At 29.7% G+C, this 25,415-nt stretch overlaps 1 protein-coding gene and 1 long non-coding RNA gene across 2 annotated transcripts; both read right to left on the reverse strand.

Moving 5' to 3' along the window:
- Positions 1–8,124: 8,124 nt before the first annotated feature.
- On the reverse strand, positions 8,125–19,068 carry LOC107437630 (uncharacterized). The gene is made up of 13 exons (XM_087162904.1): positions 19,056–19,068; positions 15,407–15,436; positions 15,257–15,286; positions 15,101–15,130; positions 13,465–13,494; positions 13,342–13,371; positions 13,180–13,209; positions 13,031–13,057; positions 12,321–12,350; positions 11,022–11,051; positions 10,881–10,910; positions 10,302–10,328; positions 8,125–8,198 (listed from the first exon to the last, which is right to left on the reverse strand). Exons 1-13 carry the CDS (start codon positions 19,066–19,068, stop codon positions 8,125–8,127), a joined length of 411 nt encoding a protein of 136 aa, XP_087019030.1.
- A 2,247-nt stretch (positions 19,069–21,315) lies between these two features.
- LOC147809686 (uncharacterized) lies at positions 21,316–22,521 on the reverse strand. Its single transcript, XR_015433836.1, has 3 exons — positions 22,492–22,521; positions 21,452–21,481; positions 21,316–21,342 (listed from the first exon to the last, which is right to left on the reverse strand). It is a non-coding gene; the product is annotated as an uncharacterized LOC147809686 (long non-coding RNA).
- Positions 22,522–25,415: the final 2,894 nt, after the last annotated feature.

The raw sequence follows: 25,415 nt of genomic DNA on the forward strand, positions 1-25,415 counted from the left end.
GCCGACTATAACACCACGTTCAAACTCACTTAAATCTGTATAACCTGGCATTGTAGCAGCAGTAACCGATCTAAGAGCTGTGTTAAACACTTATACACGCGTTGTCTTATATACGCGTTGCCGATCGCAGCGCTAAACTTTGATTGGCTCCATACCCCTTTATTTGCATACTTATGTCTGTACCAGTTTCTTTGGCTCTTCAGTGTATATATATACAAACCGAAGAGCCATTATATCATGACCACCCTCCATCTATAACAATGGGCTCGCCCAGGAACAATGTTTTCATGGGGCACAATAGAACCCATAATCCTCATAGAACAATCCCTGACGTCAGTAAGCTACTTGAATATAGTTGCAGACCAGGTTCACCCACTCATGGCAACAGTTTTTCCTGCGGGGGATGGTGTTTACCGACAGGATAATGCACCATGTCATAAAGGTCGAATCGTCATGGATTAGTTCGAGGAACATTCCAGTGAATTTCAAGTCATGTCTTGGCCCCCAAATTCACCTGACCTTAATCCAATAGAGCACTTGTGGTCCTACTTGGAAAACCAAATTCCTGCTACCACGCTACCCCCTCGCAATGTGAAGGAATTGCAGGACCAGTTGGTGAGCGCTTGGTACCAGATACCTCAGACTACCTATCAGCACCTTGTGGAATCAATGCCACGGCGGGTGTCTAGCAGTTTTGAGGGCTAAAGGTGGTGCTACATGTTATTAGCAGTGTGGTCATAATGTAATGTAATTAATGGCTCTTCGGTATATAATATATATATATATATATATAATACATATATAAAATAATATATATATATATATATATATATATATATATATATATAATACATATATAAAATAATATTATATATATATATATATATATATATATATATATATATATATATATATATATATATATATATATATATATATATATATATATATATATATATATATAAAGTTGAAAATGATACAAAGTTCCTTTTTCTTCCTTGCCTTGTTTTATTTGTATTTTTATCTTTAAAGTATTCTGTTTTCAAATAAAAATGTAAAAGTTTCAAAGGGTAAGTTAGTGATAAAAAATTTAATTGGATGATTTTTTGACGCACATCGAAGATGGCTTCCAATATTTATCACGGTTATGCTAAAAAAAAAGGTTTTGAGAGTTATGTTCAAGAACAGAAGACTTAAAAAAGGTACACGTACATTTGTCTAATATAGCCTAAACATAAGAATGCCTTATAAACATTTTTCACGCTAATAAAAGTTGTTAGGCTATCACAGATGCGATTTAATAAATTAATAAACAAAGATGAAGTAGGAACAAAAAAATAAAGAGCAAATGTTTTCATGGCGGAAGCTTTTTTTAATGGTCAATAAATACCTCTCGATAAGATATTTTATGCACTAATGAACACAATTAGTTATGCACAATGAATATTTGTGCTTATCGTCTTCATCTTCATTAGCAGCTTCTATTATTTAACGATAAAATGTATGAAATATTATCCTTAAATAAAATATTTCTCAATATTTAAATTTATATAACTAATGTTTAAAATTATTTTATACTTACGATGCTCATTCTCATCTATAATAGTGATATAAAGAGTTATAATTTATTAAATTCACATTAATTTAATGCAAAACTAATTAACTAAATTTCAATAAAAAACAATAAATGAGTAATTAAATAAAACATTTTTTTTTCCTTTTTCAAGTAGGAAAATGTATTATATTTTATTTAATACAAGCAGCTCTTTGTTTCAATTTCAAATAAGAAATATTATTGTACGATTAAAAAATAGTTAAATGAAAGGTTGGAAAATTCAATCTATTAAATTAATCCTATTAAACTTAATCTAATTTTGATCAAAATACTAGAAGGCTTTTAAGCATTTCTCACACTGATGAAAATTATTCGGTTATCACATTTTTGATTTTATAAATTAATAAAAAAAGATGAAGCAGAAAAGAAGATTAGTGAATGTTTTCTTAGCAGAAGCTTTGTTTAATAGGTAAAAATACCTATTGTTAAGTTATTTTAAGCACTAATTAACGTAATTAGTTATGCACAATAAAGATTTGTGCTTACCGTCGTCATCTTCGTCAGCATCTTCTATTTTTTAACAATAAAATGCATGAAATATTAAAATTAAATAAAATATTTTTCATAACAGATAATTAAATTTATATATCTAATGTTTAAAATTATTTTATACTTACCATACCCATAGTCAGCTATTACAGTAATACACAGAGTTACAGATATATTAAATTTACATTAATTTTATTCGTAAGTCATTAACTAAATTTCAATCAAAAACATTGCACGAGTATTTTTAAAAAAACAACATTTTTTTTCCTTTTAGAAGCAGGAAAATGTATTATGTTTAATTCAATGCAAGAAGCGCTATGTTTCAATTTCAAAAAAGAAATATTATTGCTCTTTCAAAAAATAGTTAAATGAAAAGTATGAAAATTCAATTAATTTTATGCAATTAAAGCAACCCTTCATTTAAATTTGAGGTAAGAATCATTATTTAAGTATTAAAACGTTATTTTAATTTTGAAACAAGAAAATATGCAAATCAAAGTAATTACATTAACTTTGTTACTTGTGTTATTAAATTTAGGGTGAGTTTAAACTATTAATTTTTGTAAGTTCCTTCATTATTGTCTTAGAACATGGAATCTGCTGACTTCATTGTTAATCTTTCATTTGTTATTTTTCTCATACTGATTTTCGAATACAATTGAAGGTAGCTTCAAACAATCATTCTATCCCTAATTTTTATTTCTGTCACAAATCGAAGAAGGTTTTGAGGTTTTTCCTACGAACTCTTGTCATTTTCGCTAATGTTTCCTCTGAGAGATTAATTTTCGAGCTACTAAAATGCATATTGTATTTTTAACGAGAATTTTAATCATCACCGATAATTGAGCCATGGATCACAGGATTAGCATTTTGAGTCGAACCATACCACGTATTCAGGCCATCAGGCTGTCTGACGCAATCCAATCTTTTCAAGTCATTTCCAATATGTATCCAGCAAAAACCTATCTTTACAATTAGCGTGAACTACGGCTCCGTAACAGAATTATATAGGTCTTTTGAAAAAACAAGAAAAATCACGAAGTTTTTCTGAACACAAACTGATAGCATTAATTTCAATTTTATCTAAGAAGCAATAAAAAAAAATATAAATTTTTTTTGTCTGTTTATATTAAAAGTTTATGAAAATAACATAAGTTTTGTTGCTGTTTTTATGTAATAATAGTTTTATTTTTTATTTATTTAACCCATTTAGGAAGAATAGTTTATTTCTGACGAAATGGTCACATAATATTATGATGCTACCATTTTTAATGCTAGGGTCATGTCTATCTACTCTGATAATTTTATTAAAAACATACATGCTATCTATTCTATAATACCTCTACTATAATTCTGCACTAGGAAAAAATTTGGAAAATTAGAGAATCTATATAAATGAAACTTAGGCTATCTATATTTTTTTGTCGGAGATTTATCACACTTATTTAAAAAAACATTTCTGAGAGTTATGTTCAGGAGCAGAAGATTAAAAAAAGGTACACATATTTAATATAGCATATTTTTTTCATAATGTTAGAAGGCCTTATAAAAATTTCTCACACTGATAAAAATCATAAGACTGTGACAGTTTTTATTTAATAAATTAATAAACAAAGATAAAGCAGGAAAAAGAATAAAGAGTAAATGCTTTCATAGCAGAAGCTTTGTTTAATGGATAAGAATTCCTGGATGATTCTCTCAAAATACAACAATTGACAGTCCCTTGCTTCAAGATTAAATACTGTAGTACTAAAAGAACTTTTTTTAAAAAAGTTAAAAAATAACATTGCTGTTAGCAGTTTAAAATGACTTTGCATTAGCATTGACTGTTTTGCACACTTAAGAAATTTAATTGAATTTCAAAATGTCATTTTCCTGGTATGTCACAAACAGTATTTCCAATAATAACTAGCTTCAAAACTTCCCATACATTTTTCAATATCTAATTATTTTGATCTCAACCGTTGTAAGCATTTCTAGAATATATGCAGAGGGTATTAATTCCAAAAACTTAGTTGAAAAATATTTTTTCTGCCAATAATTTGTTTGTCACATGAAAATCAGTCATTTTCCTGGCCACTTTTGTTTTTAGTAATTTATAACCAAAATAGATAGTGCCAGCAATCAATATCTTTGGTTAAGAGATTGATTAGAATACCATCCTATCAGAACAAGTTTAATTGCAGGAATAAATAACCAATTTTCTGTGCCAAAATGTATTTCAAAACATTTTACAAGGTGAGTAGGTTTTCATGTTGTCATATTCCTGTCCTCTTTTAACATAAACTACATAGGTTTTCCTGAGTTATTTCAAGATATCCTGCTGTTTTCTGCGAAAAGTAAACGTCTTAGGCCGAAATGTTACATTAAAGTAAAGTTAAATGCTGCAAAATGGCAAATTAACTTTATCCTGACTGTCATTTTCCTGGCTTATGAATGCCAGTCCTCAGAAATTTTTTTAAACAGTCTAATGTAAAGAGGGAAAGCAAATATTAACCTAATACCCAGTTTATGTAAGATTTTAATATGATTGTATGTAATCAAAGTTATTTATTTGTTTAATGATTGATTACTATACACAATTTTATTCTGTACATATCAACAACAAAAAATTAAAAAATGTAACAAAGTTGTAAAATAAAATGATTTGAAATATTTTAAATTTAAATAATATAATAAAAAGTTTCCGATGTAAATTATCATAAAAATAATTTTACTAGGTCATTTTAAAGCATGGAGCCTAAAAACAATCAAGGAAAAATAAATTGAGAAAAAAACGAAAAACCGAGAAGAATTGTGTTCAAATTGTTCACAATAATTATTTTTGGAATTTATTTACACAAAAAGTTAAATTAACTTTTCAACTTAGTCATTTTGAGTTAAGTTGAAATACTTGCTATTAACTTAGAATGACTCTTTTTTTAACTTCTAAGCTAATATGACTCTTTTTTAACGTCTAGCTTAGAATGACTCTTTTTTTAACTTCTAAGCTAATATGACATTTTCCTGGCATTCAAAATTTGGTTAATTTCTATTTTATTTTTTTTCTAGAAGAAATGTCAATAAACTGCACAGCTGTCTGTAAGATATTAATAAATGTAACTAAATAAACATGCAAAAAAAATTTTAGATTGTTTTGAAGGCTTTAAATTTGAAGAAATTGTTTTAACGAATTGTCAGGTTTCTAAAGAATCACCCCCCCCCCATCAATAAGTTATTTTCTGCACTAATAAACCTTTTAGTTATGAACAATGAAGATTTGTTCTTACCGTCTTCATCTTCGTCAGCAGCTTCTATTTTTTAACAATAAAATGCATGAAATATTAACATTATATATTTCGCATAACAGATAACTAAATTTACATATCTTACGTTTAAAATTATTTTATACCTACCATGCTCATCTGCAGCTATTATAGTTTTGCACAGAGTTATAGATTTATTAACTTTACATTAATGTTATACAAAACTTATTAACTAAATTTATATCAAAGACATTGCGTGAGTATTTAAAAAAATTGTTTTTTTCCTTTAGAAAGAGGAAAATGTAACATATTTTATTCAATACAAGAAGCTCTTTGTTTCAATTTCAAATATGAAATACTATTGTTCTATTAAAAATAGTTAAATGAACGGTAGGAAAATTCAATCTATTTCATGCAACTAAAACAACCCTTCATTCAAATTTTAGGTAAGAAATATTATTTGAGTACTAAAAAGTTATTCTGATTTTGAGACAAGATAATATGCAAATCAAAGTAAATACAGTATTGTTACTTGTGTTATTTAGTTTAGGGTGCTGTGAAAATTAAATTTTTGTAAGTTTTTTCATTATAGCCTTAGAATATGGAATTGATTAGTCCAGAGATAAGTCACATGAGGGCTTTCTCCCTCCATTAATATTCAAAAATACTATTGAGGGGATAACAAGGATCGCGAATTGCGATATATAGTCATTTGCTTGATAACAAAACTCTTTACTCAAACAATTGAGTGACCTTTGCAGAAGTTGAGCACGGTGACTATTCCTCTTCAACTACCATATCTGTTGCGTCACTTCAGTAATGGGATCAACAAAATAGCACAGTTGCGTCACTTTAGTAATGGGATGAATGAACTAGCACAGTTCCTTCACTTCAGTAAAGGGATAAAGGAAACTAGCACAGTTGCGCCCCTTAGTAATGTTATCAATGAACTAGCACAGTTGCGCCATTTCAGTAATGGGATCAACGAACTAGCACAGTTGCGTCACTTTAGTAATGGGATGAACTAAGGATGAACGAACTGGCATAGTTACGTCACTTCAGTAATGTGATGAACGAATTAGAACAGTTTCGTCGCTTCAGTAATGTGATGAACGAACTAGAACAGTTTCGCCACTTCAGTAATGTGATGAACGAACTAGAACAGTTTCGCCACTTCAGTAATGTGATGAACGAACTAGAACAGTTTCGCCACTTCAGTAATGTGATGAACGAACTAGAACAGTTGGGTCACTTCAGTAATGTGATGAACGAACTAGAACAGTTTCGCCACTTCAGTAATGTGATGAACGAACTAGAACAGTTTCGCCACTTCAGTAATGTGATGAACGAATTAGAACAGTTTCGCCACTTCAGTAATGTGATGAACGAACTAGAACAGTTGGGTCACTTCAGTAATGTGATGAACGAACTAGAACAGTTTCGCCACTTCAGTAATGTGATGAACGAACTAGAACAGTTTCGCCACTTCAGTAATGTGATGAACGAATTAGAACAGTTTCGCCACTTCAGTAATGTGATGAACGAACTAGAACAGTTTCGCCACTTCAGTAATGCGATGAATGAACTATCACAGTTGGGTCACTTCAGTAGTGGGATAAACGAGCTAGCACAGAACTGGCAGCACGTCATCTTTTCAGGCGGTTCATTAGGTACTTACTGCGCAATCACGATATAGAGAACGCACGTACGTCTTGAAGAACTTGGCATTTTGAGCAGCAACTGTTACATCTCTGACGTGATTTATTTCTATCTTTTCTACGTTTCATCTGGCTACGTTCACTAACTTTTTTATTTCAAAACATATCAGGACGCTGCCTTCCATTCTTTGCTCATTTTCATTGTTAATTTTTTTTATTCGAATGCTTGTCATTTTCGTTAATGATTCCTCTTGTGAATTAATTTTCGAACTACTAAAATGCAATATTGTATTTTTGTCAAGGAGTTTAATTATCACCGATAACTGAGCCATGGGACAAGGAATTAGCAGGTTGAATCGAACCATGCCTCGGATTACGGCCATTAGGCTGTTTAGTCATTTCCGATATGTATCTAGTAAAACCTATCTTTACATTTAGCGTGAAATACAGCTCGGTAACAGAATTATGTAGGTTTTTTTAAAATTGCATGGAAAATCACGAAGTTTTTCTGAAAACATGCTGATTGCATTAATTTACACTTTATCTAAGAAGCAATAAAAGAAATAATAAAATTTTTTGTCTGTTTACATTAAAAGTTCATGAAAGCAACAGTTGTTTTGTTGCTGTTTTTATGCAGTAATAATTTTTTTAAATTTCTTTTTAACTCGTTTATTAAGAATAGTTTACTTCTGACGAAAAAGTCGCAAAATATTATGATCCTATCATTTTTAATGCTAAGGTCATATCTATCTGAACCAATAATTTTTATTAAAAACATACATGTTATCTATTCTATAATACCTCTACTATAATTCTATCCTAGGAAAAAATTAGAAAAATTTATTACGTTTACATTAAAAAAAAACATTTTTGAGAGTCATGTTCAGGAATAGAAGATTAAGCAAAGCAACAGAATTGTCTAATATAGCCTATTCTTATCATAATATTAGAAGGCCTTATAAACATTTCTCGCATTAATAAAAATAAAAGGCTATCAAATTTTTAATTAATAAATTAACAAACAAAAAAGATGCAGGAAGAAAAGTAAATGTTTTTATAGCAGGAGCTGAAGGAGTTTATTGGGTAAGAATACCTATCAATAAGATTTTTTTATGCACTAATGAACATGATTAGTTATGTACAATAAAGATCTGTGCTTACCGTCTTCATGTTCGTCAGCAGCTTCTATTTCTAAACGATAAAATATATTAAATATTATCATTAAATAAAATATTCCTCATAACATATATTCAAATTTATGTATCTTATGCTTAAAATTCTTTTATACTTACCATGCTCATCGTCAGCTATTATAGTGATAAACAGATTTGCACATTTATTAACTTTACATTAATGTTATTCAAAACTTATTAATTAAATTTCAAACAAAAACATCACGTCAGTATTAAAAAAAAATTTCCCTTTAGAAGCAGGAAAATGTTACATATTTCATGCAAGAAGCTCTTTGTTTCAATTTCAAATAAGAAATATTTTTGCTCTGTTAAAAATAGTTAAACGAAAGGTAGGAAAATTGAATCTATTTTATACAACGAAAGCAACCCTTCATTTAAATTTTAGGTAAGAAATATTAATTGAGTACTAAAAAGTTATTTTAATTTTGAAACAAGAAAATATGCAAATCAAAGTAATTACATTATTCTTCTTACTTGTGTTAAATAATTTAGGGTGTGGTGAAAATTTAAATTTTTGTTAAGTTGTTTCAGTTTTGCCTTAGAATATGGAATCGATGGGTCAAGAGATAAGTCACATGAGGGCTACCTCCCTCCATTAAGATTCGAAAATACCAATGAAGATGTAACAAGGACAGCGAATTGTCATATAAAGTTATTCGACAGATAACAAAACTCTTTACTCGAACAATTGGGCTACCTTTGCAGAAGTTGAGCGAAGGTGAGTGTTCCTCTACAACTACCATATCTGTTGCGTCATTCAGTAATGGGATCAACGAACTATCACAGTTGGGTCATGTCAGTAATGGGATAAACGGGCTAGCACAGAACTGGCAGTACGTTGTGTCACAGGGGATAGAGTGCTCGTTTCCCAATGAGGTAAACTGGGTTCGAATCCCTGCAAAGACTGGTTTATTCAAATTCATCACCCGGCTTGCTCCGATCACAGTGCTGACGTAAAATATCCTAAATGGTAGACGGATCATGGGTTAGAGTCCTCTTGCAGTCAGACTAACCATGGGAGTTCTTCGTGCTTTTCCTCGCCATGTAACGCAAATGCGGGTTAGTTCCATCAAAAAGTCCTCCACGAAGGCAAATTTCTCTCAAAATTTGATCCAGGAGTTCACTTGTCTTCTGGAGTATGTTTAAAATTACAAGGCTAAGGAGTTAAACATTGGTATCTGCAAACTGAAAATTCGGTCGGCTGTTCAACGACGGTTATAATTATAATAATCATGCCGTTAAATTGTAAGGAATTATTTGAGCCGAAATGACCATAGCCGTTTGGCAAACAACGTAATATTAATATTTTACTTTTATACTTGGAAGGTATGAGTCGGAAGGTATGAAACAGCAGTTGCATAATGAGCTAAAAAATTGGTCTCCTCTTAAAGATATACAGAGCTTGCAGCGTGATTTCATGCCTGAAATAAGGCAGTTTATTATTTCCTGTGGTAATTGGCCTGAATTGTCCTGTGGCAATTTCATACCTATCGACTCCAATGAGTATTACGCACAATCATGGGTGTGTATTACAATTGTTGAATGTTATTTGTTTTGCATTGTATTAATCTATGTACATATCTAATTTTATTAAAACTGTTCCAGTAGTTCTAGAGATAATCGATTAAGTCTGCAAATTCCCTGAATTTCATACACCAGTGTATAATAAGCTGATATCTAAACAAAGATGGTTGGCTCGGATAAATGGTTAGCATAATTTGAATCAGGACATTTAAATTGTTTTAGAAAATGTATTGGATACTAAGATATCAGCAATTTTTGAAAAAAAAATGTTTATCAATGTTATCGTAGTTGCTTATTTTCCTGTAATCAATTGCAAATCTGATTAAAAATAAGTCTTTTAAGGACAAACATAAGATTTAATGCACAAATTTATATTAATATATACTCTTAAAATAATATATATAAGAGTATATAAATAAGAATATATGTAAAATAATATACACTCTGACTTGATTGTTTTTGGCGTCTATTGCCACTTAGTGCCTGCACTTTTTAAAAAAAAGTCTGTTCATCACATACTTACTATTTTATGCACAAATTGATATTACAGAAAATGTAATTAATCATTAATACTCACCCTCTTCTTTTTCAAAAGCTTCGATTTCTAAGAAAACAAAATGTATTAAATCACTAAACAAGAAATCCATTCGTTCTAATGTATTATTTATAACGTATTTTATACTCAAATATGCGTAATTAAATACGAAAACAATATCTCACTCACTGTTTCCGTTCATATCATAAATATCGACTTCTGAAAGGTAAAATACGTAAAATGTAAAGAAAAAAAATAATCTTTAGCTTAAAAACTTTTTATTTTCAATTTTAAATAAGAGAGCGTTAAATAATTTATTTCAACTTACTCTCTCCATATTTGTCAAAAACATCAATCTCTAAATAATGTACAACGTATAATAATAAAAAAAAAAGATTTATTTAAGACATTTCGCATTGTATATTTCATGTACGAACTAAATTAACTCAATATGAAATGAATCAGTTATACTCACTCTTTCCATGTTTGTAAAGGGATTCTATTTCTAAACGATAAAATATATAAATACTGATAAGCTAAAACACTATTTATCTTAAAATAATTTCGCATGCAAATCATAATTTTATGAAGTTAAATCAGTGATAAATGATTTATACTTACTAAATCCTTGCTCATCGTAAACTTTTATTCCTAAATTATAAAATATAGTTGGTTAAATAAAGTAGAATTTAAATTAAAAAAAACTTCGTGTAACTTATTTTATGTACAAAAAAAATTATCTCATATATTATTCATACTCACTTTCGCCATTCTCATTATATACTACTATTGCTAGAAGATAAATAAAATATTATAACTCATCAAAATCACAACAAATTTTAAATATTTTCTTGCTCTGCATTTTAAGCATTGGACATGCAAATAAGTTCCCGTTCCTCACAAGATGGAACTACCAGAAAGTATGGTGTGGCAGAAGTCTTGGCCATAGATGGCGCCACTAGAAAACAAGAACAGTCGAATTCTTGGCCATAGATGGCGCCACTAGAAAACAAGAGCAGTCGAATTCTTGGCCATAGATGGCGCCACTGGAAAACAAGAACAATCGCACCTCCTCTGCCTAAACAGGTATACGTCAACAACAACACCAGAAAGTTAGGTAGAAATTGACTGGTGTTAAACTTCTTATTGTTTGTTTGTTCATCTAGTAACAACATTACCTTAAAGTATTAGTGATTCTGCGTTAGGTTACACTACGTTACGTTAGTGATTACGTTATTGTTTTCTTTCAAAAATGTCAACTTTTGAGTCAGATAAGCGTCATTCGCTGGAACTTTTGATTTACTTCTTTGACTTGAAGAAATCTGCAGTTGAGGTGCATCGATTGCTTGGAGAAGCATATGGTGAGGTTGCTTAAATGAGAGAAGTTGTCGTGAGGGAAATTTTAAAACGTAATATCAGAAGTTTTAAAACGGCGAGTTTGACGCGAAGGCAAAGAACGCAGTGGTAGACCGAAATTGTACGAACACAAGAAATTGGAAGAATTATTGGAAGATAATTCATCCCCAACACGAAAAGAGCTTGCTCTTACATTACAAGTGACTCAAGTGGCAATTTCACATCGTTTAAAATCGTTGGGAATGATCCAAAAACAAGGAAGTTGGGTTCCATACGAGCTGAAGACAAGAGACATTGAACTTCGATTTTGCATGAAAATTGATTTTGCTATTTGGAAACCCATCAATGGGAAGTCCTACTCCATCCGCCATATTTGCCAGACCTTGTCCCTTCAGATTATTACCTATTTTGGTCGATGGTGCATGGCCTGTCTGAATAGAAATTTAAATCATTGGAAGAAACCAAGTAAGGAGTCGATTCGTGGATATCCTCAAAAGATAAAGAGTTCCTCCGACGTGGCATCCGAATGCATGCAGAAAGATGGAAAAAAGTAGTGTCTCGTAATGAAAAATGCTTTGAATAAAAGATAATATACCATTTTTTCACAATAAACTGCAAAATTTTGATAGAAAATGACGGAAACTTATTTGTACGACCAATATAAATATGATCAAAATTAATATGACAAAAATCATTCATACTTACTTTCATCATCCCCGTCAACATTTTCTGTTTCTAAAGGATAAAAATAGGCACAGGATTAAAGCAATTTTAAGAATTATATTTAGTGATTAGTGTCTTAATTAATTAACCGAAATTATTTCATGCTACTGAAAAGAAGCAGAGAGGAATTTTTTTAGAAATGAAGAATTAAAGAGCAAAATGATAAATTTTTTAAACAATTTTTCAGATAAATTTCAGAGAGTATGAGAAAAAATTATTTTTTCAACATTTTATTTGAAATGTACGATAATACAGGGTTTTTGCGGTTCTTGAAAAATTTCAGTAGTGGTAGTAAATTAATGTTAAAAGATATTTCCTATTTCCATATACCACTTTGTCGTTAAGTGGTTTAGAAGTTGGAATTTTATAGCATATAAACTTTCTTTGGAAAGTAATTTTTAGTACTGGTTACGCAGAAATTAAATTATCTACATTTGTTTAGTTTTTGTTCCAAATTTTTAAAGTCAAAAAGGCCCGTGGGAACCATGTAATAGTTTCCAAAAGAAATGAATGTGAAAGTAATATTCGTAACACTTTAATGAATTTATAATATATTTTTTATTAGATATTAAGTTGTTTCTTTATTCTCAAACAATAGTTAATATGATCGAGAAAAAGTCTTTGAAACACAGAATTACTATTTTATACACAAATTTATATTATTAAAAGCGTAATTAATCATTCATACTCACCCTCTTCCTTTACAAAAGATTCTATTTCTAAAATGATAAAACGTATGAAATCAACAAAACAGTTTAAGTTTGAACAGACTCTATTAGTCTTAAGGTATTTCGAATAAATAAATATGAAAAATTGAATACATAAAAAAATTTATACTCACTCTCTCCATTTTCATTAAAAATGTCAATTTCTGAAAGGTAAAACATATGAAATGTAAACAAATATTTATACTTTGATTTTTTATTTAAACTTCGCAAAGTTTTCTCTGTTTTTTTTTTTAAATTTAATTTCAATTTATTGAGCATAAAAAAATTAAACTTACTATTTCCATCTTTATCATAGGTTTCTACCTCTAAATAAAGTACAAAATAATGTAGTAAAAAAATCTATTTCTATCGCGCATAAATTTACTCAATTAAATATGTAATGTGTACTTTATACTTACTCTTCCCGAATTTGTAAAGGTGTTCTATTCCTAGATGATAAAATATATTAACGAAAATCAATAAACTAAAACGCAATTTGTTTTAAAACTTTTCATATAGCGTATACAGTACCTGACAAAAATATTAAACGCACTATGAAATTCTTTGTAAAATCCTAAATTTGATACTATACACCTTAAATGCTTTTACGCGACAGAAACCGGTTTGCACTTGCTTACGTTTATGTATCAATTGGCTAACATTGTAAAGTAATGTAAGTTAAAAATGACTATACAAATAGAAAGTATACAGAAAATCTGAATAAAAATGCATCACATGTATGTTGAAATATAAAAGTATTGCATATAAACTGGTGCAAAATATGTAATTATAAAAAAAAAACTGCAGTGTGTTTAATAATTTGGTCTAATTATTATAACATACTAATATAATACCTGATAAAACAAATATTCTATATTTATACAATATATCATCTAATTTATCCAATCGTCGAATTTAGATTATATATCGTCTAATTTAACCAATTGATACACGAACATAAACAAGTGCTAACTGGTTTCAGTCGCGTAAAACAATAAAGCTGTGTAGTATCCATATATGGTAGTACTTTTACTTTCGTTACTTGTACCGCCAGTACAAGTAGAAAGTACTTACTTTTACTTGTACTTCGTTACTTTTTAAATTTAGTACTTTTACTTGTACTTTCGTTACTTTTTTAGAGAAAAAGTACAAGTATTTGTAACGGAAATATTGAATGAAATCGTTACTTTTTTCTAAAACTCGGAAAGCTTTCTAAAAAAAAATTAAATTAAAAAAACTGCTTATGTTTTTTTAATTTATAAAAGTAATGAGCAATATATATGCATTCACAGCTAACTTCGTGTTTAAATACCTTCTGTTTCAACTTATACTGTACATTCAATTATTTTTTACTAGCTCAAAGTTCACTAGCTCAAAGCTATCTGAAACCCCGTGCTTGCTTTGTTTATGTTTGTGCTTTTAAAACGCGTTTCTAAAGAGTAAAACAATTTTAAATCAACGGTAATTTAAATAAATAAAAATAATAAACTAAAAATTAAAATCAATAGATAAAATTTCTTTTTCGTGCAAATCCATAAAAAGTTTGATATTAAAATTATATTTGATTTTAAAATTATATTATACGATTATATTATAAAATTATATTATAATATTCTTCCGAATTTAAAGATAAATTGATATCCATAACTTTCAAAATTAAATATAATTAAATAAATAACAACAATTTTGCAAAAACATTAAAGAACATAAGAATATTATTCAATAAAATTTTAGGTTACTTTGAATTTTCGATTTTCTAGAAATGTACTTTTAAATCGTTACTTTTTTTGTTTAGTACTTGTACTTTTACTTGTACTTTTTACTCGTTACTTTTTGAAATAAGAACTTTTTACTTTTTACTCGTTACTTTTCCTAAAAATATACTTGTACTTTTACTCGTTACTTTTTAAAAGTAACGTTGCCATATATGGTAGTATGACCTGGTAATTAAGATTTTGCATAGAATCTTGTAGTGCACCTAATAATTTGGTCAGGGCCTACATTTCAAGCACAACTCTACGTAATAAGGGTTTTTACAGAATGATTTGTACTCACTTATCCCATGCTCATCATAAACTTCTATTCCTAAATGATAGAATTAATGAACAATTATCGATTAAGAAATGTGAAACTCATATGAAAATATTTCATTTAATTCATTTCATGAACAAACCAAAAAAATAATTATGTCACATAGTTATTTATACTCACTCTCTCCGTGATCATTAAAAGCTATTATTGCTAAAGAATAAAATAGATAAAATAATATTACTTAACTAAATCGCAACTAATTTAAATATTTCCTTTCATTCAATTTTATATATAAATTTACATTAAATCTGTTAATATTATCATACTTACTGTCTTCATCTTCAGCATTAGCTTCTGTTTCTAAATGATAAAAATAGATAACGGGATTAAGGAAACAATTTTAAGAAACATGTTTAGTGATTTTCAGTCAAATTAGCTTGCATTAGACAACTTTGCGATCAATATGAATCTTTTGTTTCAGCCATAGTTATGATTTTTTTTTCTTTTGGGGTAGATAAAAAAATATTGTGCACAATTTCCATACATATTAATAGAAACGTAATATAATTAGAAAATTGATGGAAAAACTCAAAGGTTCTCATTTGGACACATTCCTTTACGACCGTGAAAGAAGCATTTCGACATAAAGAACAATTTCTCTCAGACAAAAATCACCATTATGCGTTTTGCCTCTAAAAAATTTAAAAAAATTTAATTTTAAATGAGTTTAAGATAAAAGAAGAAACACAGTTGACAAACTTGACGATATGAAGTAAAATAAAATAAACATGTGTTAAAATAAGATATACTAATCAGACATTTAACAAAAGTTGTTAAGAAAAAAAATTATAATGAATGTGCTTTTAGCTTCACCGTGAAAATAATTGTTGAAAAGAAATATAACGCAAATTACATTTCAGTGCTCTGCCATCTATGAAAAAAAAAAACACTTTACTAATAATAATAATTGGAAAATTTAAGCTGCAAAACCCATAATTCATAGAACAGATAATAAAAACTATGAAAAAGTATTTAAATTGTTAAATCATTAAGCAATCAAATGGGTGATATTTGTAGAGCTTAACATAAACTGCTGTTTGTAGAAAATACAACACCATGAAGGAATCATCAGAATCAAATGAAATTCGCAGCAAATGTCAATTATAGGATATTATGCAAATTAATAAAGTTTCAGAGCCATCGCGCGTGCGTGGCGCGCGCAGCGCCCTCTGAATTGATGCTGAAAGCGTATAAATAAAGTGCTGTAGCGGGACGTTGAAAATAGTCTATGATTATTTGTTAGTGGCAAACGTTTAGTGAGACCTGAGTATGCCTCCACGACGGAAGAATAAGAAATTCAAGCAACTTACGGAGTTTGAACGAGGGAGGATAATCGGCCTTCGAGAAGGAGGATTTTCCTATCGCGCAATAGCAGCTCGTATGCTGCGGAACAGTTCCACAGTGATGCGAGTTTGGAAGCAGTGGACCGACGAGCACCGAACAACTCGAAAAACAGGCACTGGACGACAGAAGGTGACGTCAGAGCGCGATGATCGACACCTGCTCCGCATGGCGGTGAATGATCGCACAGCTTCCTCCAGGCAGCTGGCAGCACATTGGTCTACTGCTACAGGTGTACAATTGTCGGCTTCGTCAATTCGTCGTCGTCTGCTGCGCCGTGGATTGCGTGCAAGGGTGCCATTATACAGGATTCCCCTCACGGCGGATCATCGACGGCTGCGTCGGCAGTGGGCTCTTGAGCACAGAGACTGGCGAGCTGATTGGCACCAAGTTGTCTTTTCAGATGAATCACGCTTCAATTTGTGGACCCATGATGGCCGTGTTCGTGTTAGACGTTATGCCGGTCAACGCTGCCTTCCTGAGTGTATTATTGAACGACATAGTGGTCGAACACCCGGAGTTATGGTCTGGGGTGCGATTTCGTATCATGGACGATCCAATTTGATACGAATTGAGGGTAATCTCAATAGCAACAGATACGTCCGTGAAGTGCTACAGCCCGAAGTCGTTCCTTTCCTTCAAGGCATCCCTGGAGCTATCTTTCAGCAGGATAATGCACGCCCACATGTTGCGCGGACTGTTAGAGACTTCTGTTCAGCACAACGCATGCAACTTCTTCCTTGGCCTGCTTATTCGCCGGATATGTCGCCTATTGAGCACGTGTGGGATATGGTTGGTCGGCGTCTCACTCGTGATCCGCGTCCTGCAGTTTCCAAAGACGAACTTTGGTTGCGCATACAAGCGATATGGAATTCTCTTCCTCAAGCAGATATTCAACATCTGTTTGACTCCATGCCACGTCGTATAGCAGCACTTATTGCAGCGCGTGGTGGCTGCACCAAATACTGATTTCGGACGCTTAATTTGTTTCTTTTGTTTTGAAAATTTCATCATTTATTTGTATCAGTACAAGTCGTTTCTGCATTAAATTTCATTTGATTCTGATGATTCTTTCATGGTGTTGCATTTTCTACAAACAGCAGTTTACAAACGTAAACTAGGAATAAACCCTTTTATTGGTTTCATAAGATCACATTATAAGCCAGAGCCTACGTCAGGGGAGAGTGGAAGGATAAAAACAGGTCTAAGGCAGGGAAAGAGGGAATAATATTTATTTAATAATTAATGGAGAGAAAACAATCATTAAAGTGACACAAAATCGTTGTGCTCCTCAATAAAAGCTAGAGAGTATCTCGCAAAGTAAATCCGTAAAATGTCTCGTTTAAGGGAAATCTTAGTAATTGTAGGGGAGAGTCGGGTAACCCAGCCCACTTAAGGAGTACTGCTTATATTTCTGTATAATATTGAGTAATAATCAATATTTTTGTATGTTTCTATTGTTTTATCATCTAATTAAATAATGCAAAAAGAATAAACCAAAAAAATAATAGTTTAACTTAAAAAAAATAGAAATTTAAAAAATTTGACTACTGTATTCAACATATTTTCAAAACTATTGTTTACCATATTACCAGCTGCATAAATACTTGAAACTTTGAAAATAATATTTTTTTAATATAACAATTAATGTCCGATGGCCCATTGACTTGAAAAAATATTCTACAAATATGAAATTGACAGTGGGTGGGGGTACCCGACACTCCCCTTATTGATCTGTTAAATAGACTTAACTATTTCAGGGACCCTTAACTATTTCAGGGAAAAAGTCTTTCCCAATAAATAGTTAAGGGGATAATAATTAAAATGTTAATTAACACATATTTGAACTAAATATAGATTAAAAAACTGGATGTGGATATTAAAGTGTGAGAAAGAGCGTTTTGATTTGAATAATAAATTATGAAAAAGATAAATATATATATAACGTCGTTGCCGAGTGAGAGGATTAAAACAGGTCTTAGGCCGGGAAGGAGGGTACAAAATTTGTTTATTAATTATGAGACAGAGCTGTCATGAAAGTGTGTACACGAAAAGTTGCGCTCCCCGGTTATATGTCAGGGAAAATCTTGCAAAGTAAAATCAGTAAATGTCTCGATTTAGGGAAAAGAGGGAAATCTTAGAAATTACTACTGGTTTATGAAATAGGTTCCTACGAATTCCTACGAAGATTAAAGGGAAAAATGTCCTGTTTTTAATTAAATGCATACTTGTGCTAAAAAAGATTTCAGGACAGGATGTGGCTTTTGAAAGTGTGAGAAAGCATTTCGATTATATTAATAAAATAAACGAAAAGGAAGGATATTCAGAATAACATTCTAACATAAAAAGATTAATTGAAGCTTTTTATGTTACATATATATAGACATAATTGTTTGATTTATACAACCGAGCCTGTGACACGATGACACTATGAGTTTCGTCAATTTCCTGTTTTAGGGGCCTATTGCGATTTAGTGCCTGAACCCGTTCCATTTTTAGAAAAGTCTATTCAACGCAGACTTACCATTTTATGCACAAATTTATATTACTGAAAATGTAATAAATCATTAATACTCACCCTCTTCTTGCATAAAACCATGTATAACTAAAAATATAAAACGTATGGAATTAATTAATAAAAAATCCTATTGGCTTTAACATATTTCATCTAACTTATTTTATACAGAAATCAGCTAAATTGAATACACAAAAAAAATTTCCTACTCACGATTTCCACTTTTATCAAAAATCTCTATTTCTGAAAAAAAGCACTTAAAATGTAAACCAATATTTTAACTGCGATTTTCTTAAACTTCTTAGAATATCTTCTATTCTCTTTTAATATAATTTGAGAGTGAAAGAAATGATTTAAACTTACTATTTCCATATTTGTCATAGGTTTCTATCACTAAAAAACGTAAAAAGTGTTACAATTATAAAAAAAAAAACAATTTATGTAAAATATTTCATATAATGAATTTCATGCATAAATTAACTCAATTCAATATGTGATAAGTCAGTTATACTCACTCTTCCCTGATTTGTAAAGGATTTCTATTCCTAAATAATAAAAACATATAAAAGATTATCAATAAAAACTAAAACGCAATATTTAAATTTTAAAACATTTTGTATTTCGCAATGTACACAACCGTACTCTAGCACAACTGTACGTAGTTGATAGTTCAAGACAATTATTTATACTTACGTATTCCATGTTCATCATAAACTTTTATTCCTAAAACATACAATCAATGTAAATTTTAAATTCAGTAGAGCGAAATTTATATAAAAAATTTCGTTTGATTAATTTTATGCATAAATAATTATGCAAGAATTATCATGTTATAAATTATTCATACTTACTCTCTCCATGTTCATCATAAGCTATTAGTGCTGAAAGGTAAAAAAAATTATTATTCAACTTAACTAAATCACAAATAAATTTTAAATACTTTTTACACTGCAATTTATGTATGAACTTAAAATTTATCTGTTATAAATCATTCATACTTACTTTCATCCTCTTCTCAAACAGATAAAAAAAATAATATTCAACTTAACTAAATCGCAAATAATTTTAAATATTTTTTACACTGCAATTTATGTATGAATTTACAATTTATCTGTTATAAATCATTCATACTTACTCTCATCCTCTTCTCCAACAGATAAAAAAAAATATTATTCAACTTAACTAAATCGCAAATAATTTTAAATATTTGCTCCATGATCATTGCAAGCTATTATTGCTAAAGGATAAAACGGATAAAATATTATAACTCAACTAAATCGCAACTAATTTTAAATATTTTCTTGCATTGAATTATACATATATAAATTTATATTAGATCGCTTAAAAATCATTTATACTTACTGTCTTCACCTTCAGCACCAGCTTCTGTTTCTAAATGATAGAAATAGATATGGGATTAAAGAAGAAATTTTAAGAATCATGTTCATTGATTTTCAGCTTAATTAGCTTACATTAAATTATTTTGCGATCAATATGAAAATTTTTTATTGAACTTTTACTCTCTTTTGGCTTGAGCCACAGGGCCGTAGTCAGGATTTTTTTAGGATATAAAATGATTATGCATGGTTATTTGCATGCATATACATAGAAAAATAATATAATTAGAAAAATAATAAGAGAAATGATGGAAAAACGTGAAGGTTCTCATCAGGATGCATTCTCTTACGACTGCAAAAGAAACATTTTGAAACAAAGAAAAAAAATTAAGAAAAAAATCACTCTTTATAATGTGTCTATATCTCTAAAAAATTATGCAAATGTAATTTTAAATGAGTTTGGATTGAAAAAAAAAGCAGCACCCAAATTTGTCGAAATGAAGTGAAATAAAATAAGCATGAGTTAAAATAACATATACTAATGTAGCACTTAACAAAGAATGTTAGGAAGAAAAAATATTATGAATGTGTTTTTAGCTTAACGCATTAAATAATAGTTGAAAAAATAAAGTAAATTACAATTCAGTGCTGCCATTCATGAAGAAATAACACTTTCCTAATAATTATAATTGGAAAATTTAAGCAAAAAAAAAAAAAAACTCATAATGCGTAAAAAAGTTAATAAAAACAATAATAAAGGTATTTAAATTGTGAAATCATTAAACAATCAAATAGGTGATATTTGTAGATCTTAACATTTAACGTAAACTAGGAATACATCCTTTCATTGGCTTCACAGGGTGACTGTTTATAAGTCAGAGCCTACATCCTGCCTGCACTTTTTTAAAAAAAATCCATTCATCACATACTTCTATTTTATGCGCAAACTGATATTGCTGAAAATGTAATTAATTAATAATACTCACCCTCTTCTTTCACGAAAGCATGTATAACTAAAAATATGAAAAGGTATGAAATTAACTAATAAAAACTCCGATTGGTTTTAACGTATTCAACACAAAAATCAGCTAAATTGAATAGACAAAAAAATTTCCTACTCACTGTTTCCACTTTTATCGAAAATTTCTATTTCTGAAAGGTAAAGCATTTGAAATGTAAAAAAATATTTAACTGCTTTCTTCTTTAAATTTTTTAAATACAATCGGACTAACGAACTTTCATTTTGGAAATTTTTCTATTTTGCTACTTTTTTCGAGAAACCAGGAACATTTTGGAAATTTCTTCGTAAAATAATTTCCAAATAGCTAAGTGAATTTTTTATTTAACGAACTTTTCTTTACGATCCACTTTTCCGATTTCCCAAAATCTTTCGGAATATATAGTAAAATAGTTAACGCATTTCACCGGGGAAATGACCTTGAATTGATTTTCGCTGCCATTTAATTTTAGAGATAGCTGTAAAATCCCTTTCCCTTTTTGTTTGCATTTCATACAGTAATCCATGCAAAACTCAATTTACGAGAAATCTTAATAGAAATTTCTACAGCATGGAATTGTGATGTTACAAATTTGTAACAGTTTTGCCAAAGCTGGATTCTTAGTCAGCGCGGAGAATATGGAAAATGCGGAATACCAGGATGATATTCCTTTAGAAGAACTCTAAAAAAAGATGGGTACAGCTAAGAGAGTACCACGAAAATAATGATGATATACTGATTAATGATTTTCCTTTTATTGATTCTAAAGCAGCAACCACAGAGACATGAACTGAATCGGATATTTTGGAGAGCGGGAAAAAAAACAATACAGTAATAAATTGTGAAGAAGACGAGAAGATGAAAACGAAAATGACGAAGGAATCACCAAAACTTCATATGATAAAATGCTAAAATAATTTTAAACAATTCAATAGTAGGTAATAATTTACAAGTTCAAAGGGTATCAATTGTTATTTTAATTATGTCTAATGTTTATGAATTTAAAACCTGTTCTGTGTTGTTTAAGCAATTCAAATGGCGGTTTCCTATTTAACGAATTTTCCATATAACGAACTTTTTATCGGGATTTACCAGCTTCGCTAAATAGAGGTCCATAAATTTAATTTTACTTGAATAAGATTGAAAGAAATTATTCGAACTTACTATTTCCATCTTTGTCATAGGTTTCTATCACTAAATAACGTAAAAAGTAATATTATTAAAACAAAAAATTTACGTAAAATATTTTATGTAATGCATTTCTTTCATAAATTAACTAAATTCAATATGTGATAAGTCAGTTATACTCACTCTTCCCTAATTTGTAAAGGGTTTCTATTCCTAAAGAATAAAACATATAAAATATTATCAATAAAAACTAAAATGCAATATTTAAATTTTAAAACATTTTGTATTTCGCAATGTACACAACCGTACTCTAGCACAACTGTACGTAGTTGATAGTTCAAAATAATTATTTATACTTACGTATTCCATGTTCATCATAAACTTCTATTCCTAAAACATACAATCAATGTAAATTTTAAATTCAGTAACGCGAAATTTATATAAAAAATTTCGTTAGATTCATTTCATGCATAAATAATTATGCAAGAATAATCATGTTATAAATTATTCATACTTACTCTCTCCATGTTCATCATAAGCTATTAGTGCTGAAAGATAAAAAAAATATTATTCAACTGCACCATAATTTTAAATATTTCTTGCATTACATTTTATGTAGGGTAAACCAACCAGTGAAGGAACATTTCATGAATATTTTTTAAAAATAAGATTTTAAGCGTTTTTACTTAGATTGATTGGTAACAGTAGCTTACTACCTAACAATAGGAAGTCATCTAACAATGCATTGGGTTACCTGGTCATAGAGTCTTCTCAGGAAATTTTCCTGAATTTGATAGTATCTGTTCAAGACCTTGTTTCTTTGACAAAATTATAAGATCAGTGTTTGTAGTTATCCGTTGAAAGTACAATTAATTGCATATAATAAGGCTTTTTTTCTCATTGTGAAAAAGAGAATTCAAAGCATGGTTATTGAATTGACTTTTTATTTATTTTAAGCATCATAACATAAGTAAGAACTGAGATTAGGGGTGTTTATTAACTGGATTACCAAACGATGAAAAACCAATAAATAAACAACTGTTCCTTTACTGGGATTCTTCTAAGTTAATGAAAATAAAAGAAATTTTTAATTTTCTTGTACTTTTAGTCATATTGTACATCAAAATTATGTTAAAAATACAAATAACAACTTCTAACCAGTGAAGGAACAGGCATGTTCCTTCCCTGGGAATAGATTTCTCAGTGAATGAACAGTATGTGTGAAATATAATTTTACATGGATAATTAGTAGTTCTGCGATAAAAAGGACACCTAAAATTCAGTTAAATGCTGTATGAAAAGTTCTTAAAACAATTTCATTTCAAAATGCTAATTTAATTGCTAAATTTATTTAAAGAATTATAATTATAACTATAATTAATTCATCATTTATCTTTATAAATGTAGTGGTTAGTTACATCATGCGTTAGACGCCTTAATAAACTATGTTTACTGATCGAAAACTAACTAAATATAATAATAAAAGATTGAATAGAACATTTCTTTGCTGGCTTTTGTTCCAATAATTAGCTAAATTATTATTCTATTGCGGTCTTTAACGTCATATCGAAAACTGGTAGAAAAATCCATTTAAAAACAATCATCTAGGTGAAAAATGGGTGAAGTCTTTTCAGAATGGCATCCACCGATCGTGAAGATAATTTCAAAAGGCAAAACTTCCCTTAGAGAGAATGATATTCGAAGGACTGGTTTGAAGAACTTTAGAGGAATCTTTAGGAAGGCGGTAGCCTGATGGCATCCTTTTAGAAAGTGATTGCATTTACAATGAGAGCGTAAAGGGAGTTGAATATTGCCCTTAAACGGGAGAAATTAGGCCCTAAATTATAAAGATTTATATTCTATAGTACCTAGGAAAGAAAAAGAAAGAACAACAGTTTTGGCCAACATTTTAGCTAATGGAAAAAAAGTACCTCCATTGATAGTTTTTCCTTACTGAAGAATTCTTTGAGCTATAACAGAATTCAGCTCCAGCGATATATTTCACTGGAAAAAGCTTTTCATGAAGTGAATCGATAACCGCAGCAACATTTTACAAATACAATATTGCAAATGTTTCTACCCATGACAAATTGAAAATGCTATCAAATTCCTTATTTTGCTTCGTCTGGATAGGTATAAATCTCATATCAATTTGAAACAGAGCAAGTTTTGTTCATCAAAGCAAATTCTTTTTTTTTTACTTTCTACCTAATTGATGGAAATCTCCCTTTAGACCTTGAAAACAAAAGAATTGTAAAACAATATGCCGAGAGAATTTTACATCCATTTTTAAATAAGATTTTAAGGCATCAACTGATGAAATTAAAATGCTTTTATGAAATGTGGTATTTTACCATTCGATGTTGAAAACGTTGACTTTAACAAATGCATGCAAGACACACACAAAGAGTTAATGAGCAAGCTTATCAACAAAACACATACTTCGAGAGTAACGATGCACTATTTCCTCAGAAGCTTGAGAAGGAAATCTTACAAGTTATGCTTTAAATTTTTAAAAGAACATTGACAGAAGAATTTAATCTCCCAAATATCCAATAGCCTGTTCTTTTCTCAATATGGAAGAATCTATTGCAAAAAGAACATTTGGTTAAGTCAAATTTTGGCACTGAAGCCGATACAACTAATACTGATAATGAAAGTATATGAAAACTGATTTTGAGATAAGTCCTCTTGAGGCATTGTTATTTGCAAAAACAATTGGTTCCATAAGTAAATGGTAAGTACTGCTGAAAACCCACTAGATATAAGTCGATGAGAGATGGATTTTACTCAAACTTCGAAACTTCTTTTTCTCATTTATTATCCAGTGAAGAATTCTAGAAATGGTTCTGGAAAATTCAAGAGAAATTTCGAAGATACATTTTCATTAGCCAAAAATTTGGAAAAAAGAGAAAAGTCAAATCAAAAGAAAAAGAAATACATTCCTTTTTGCATTAACT

The sequence above is a fragment of the Parasteatoda tepidariorum genome, chromosome 5, assembly GCF_982258835.1.
Source record: "Parasteatoda tepidariorum strain Cologne lab strain chromosome 5, Ptep-v5.0, whole genome shotgun sequence".
Lineage (NCBI taxonomy): Eukaryota > Metazoa > Arthropoda > Arachnida > Araneae > Theridiidae > Parasteatoda > Parasteatoda tepidariorum.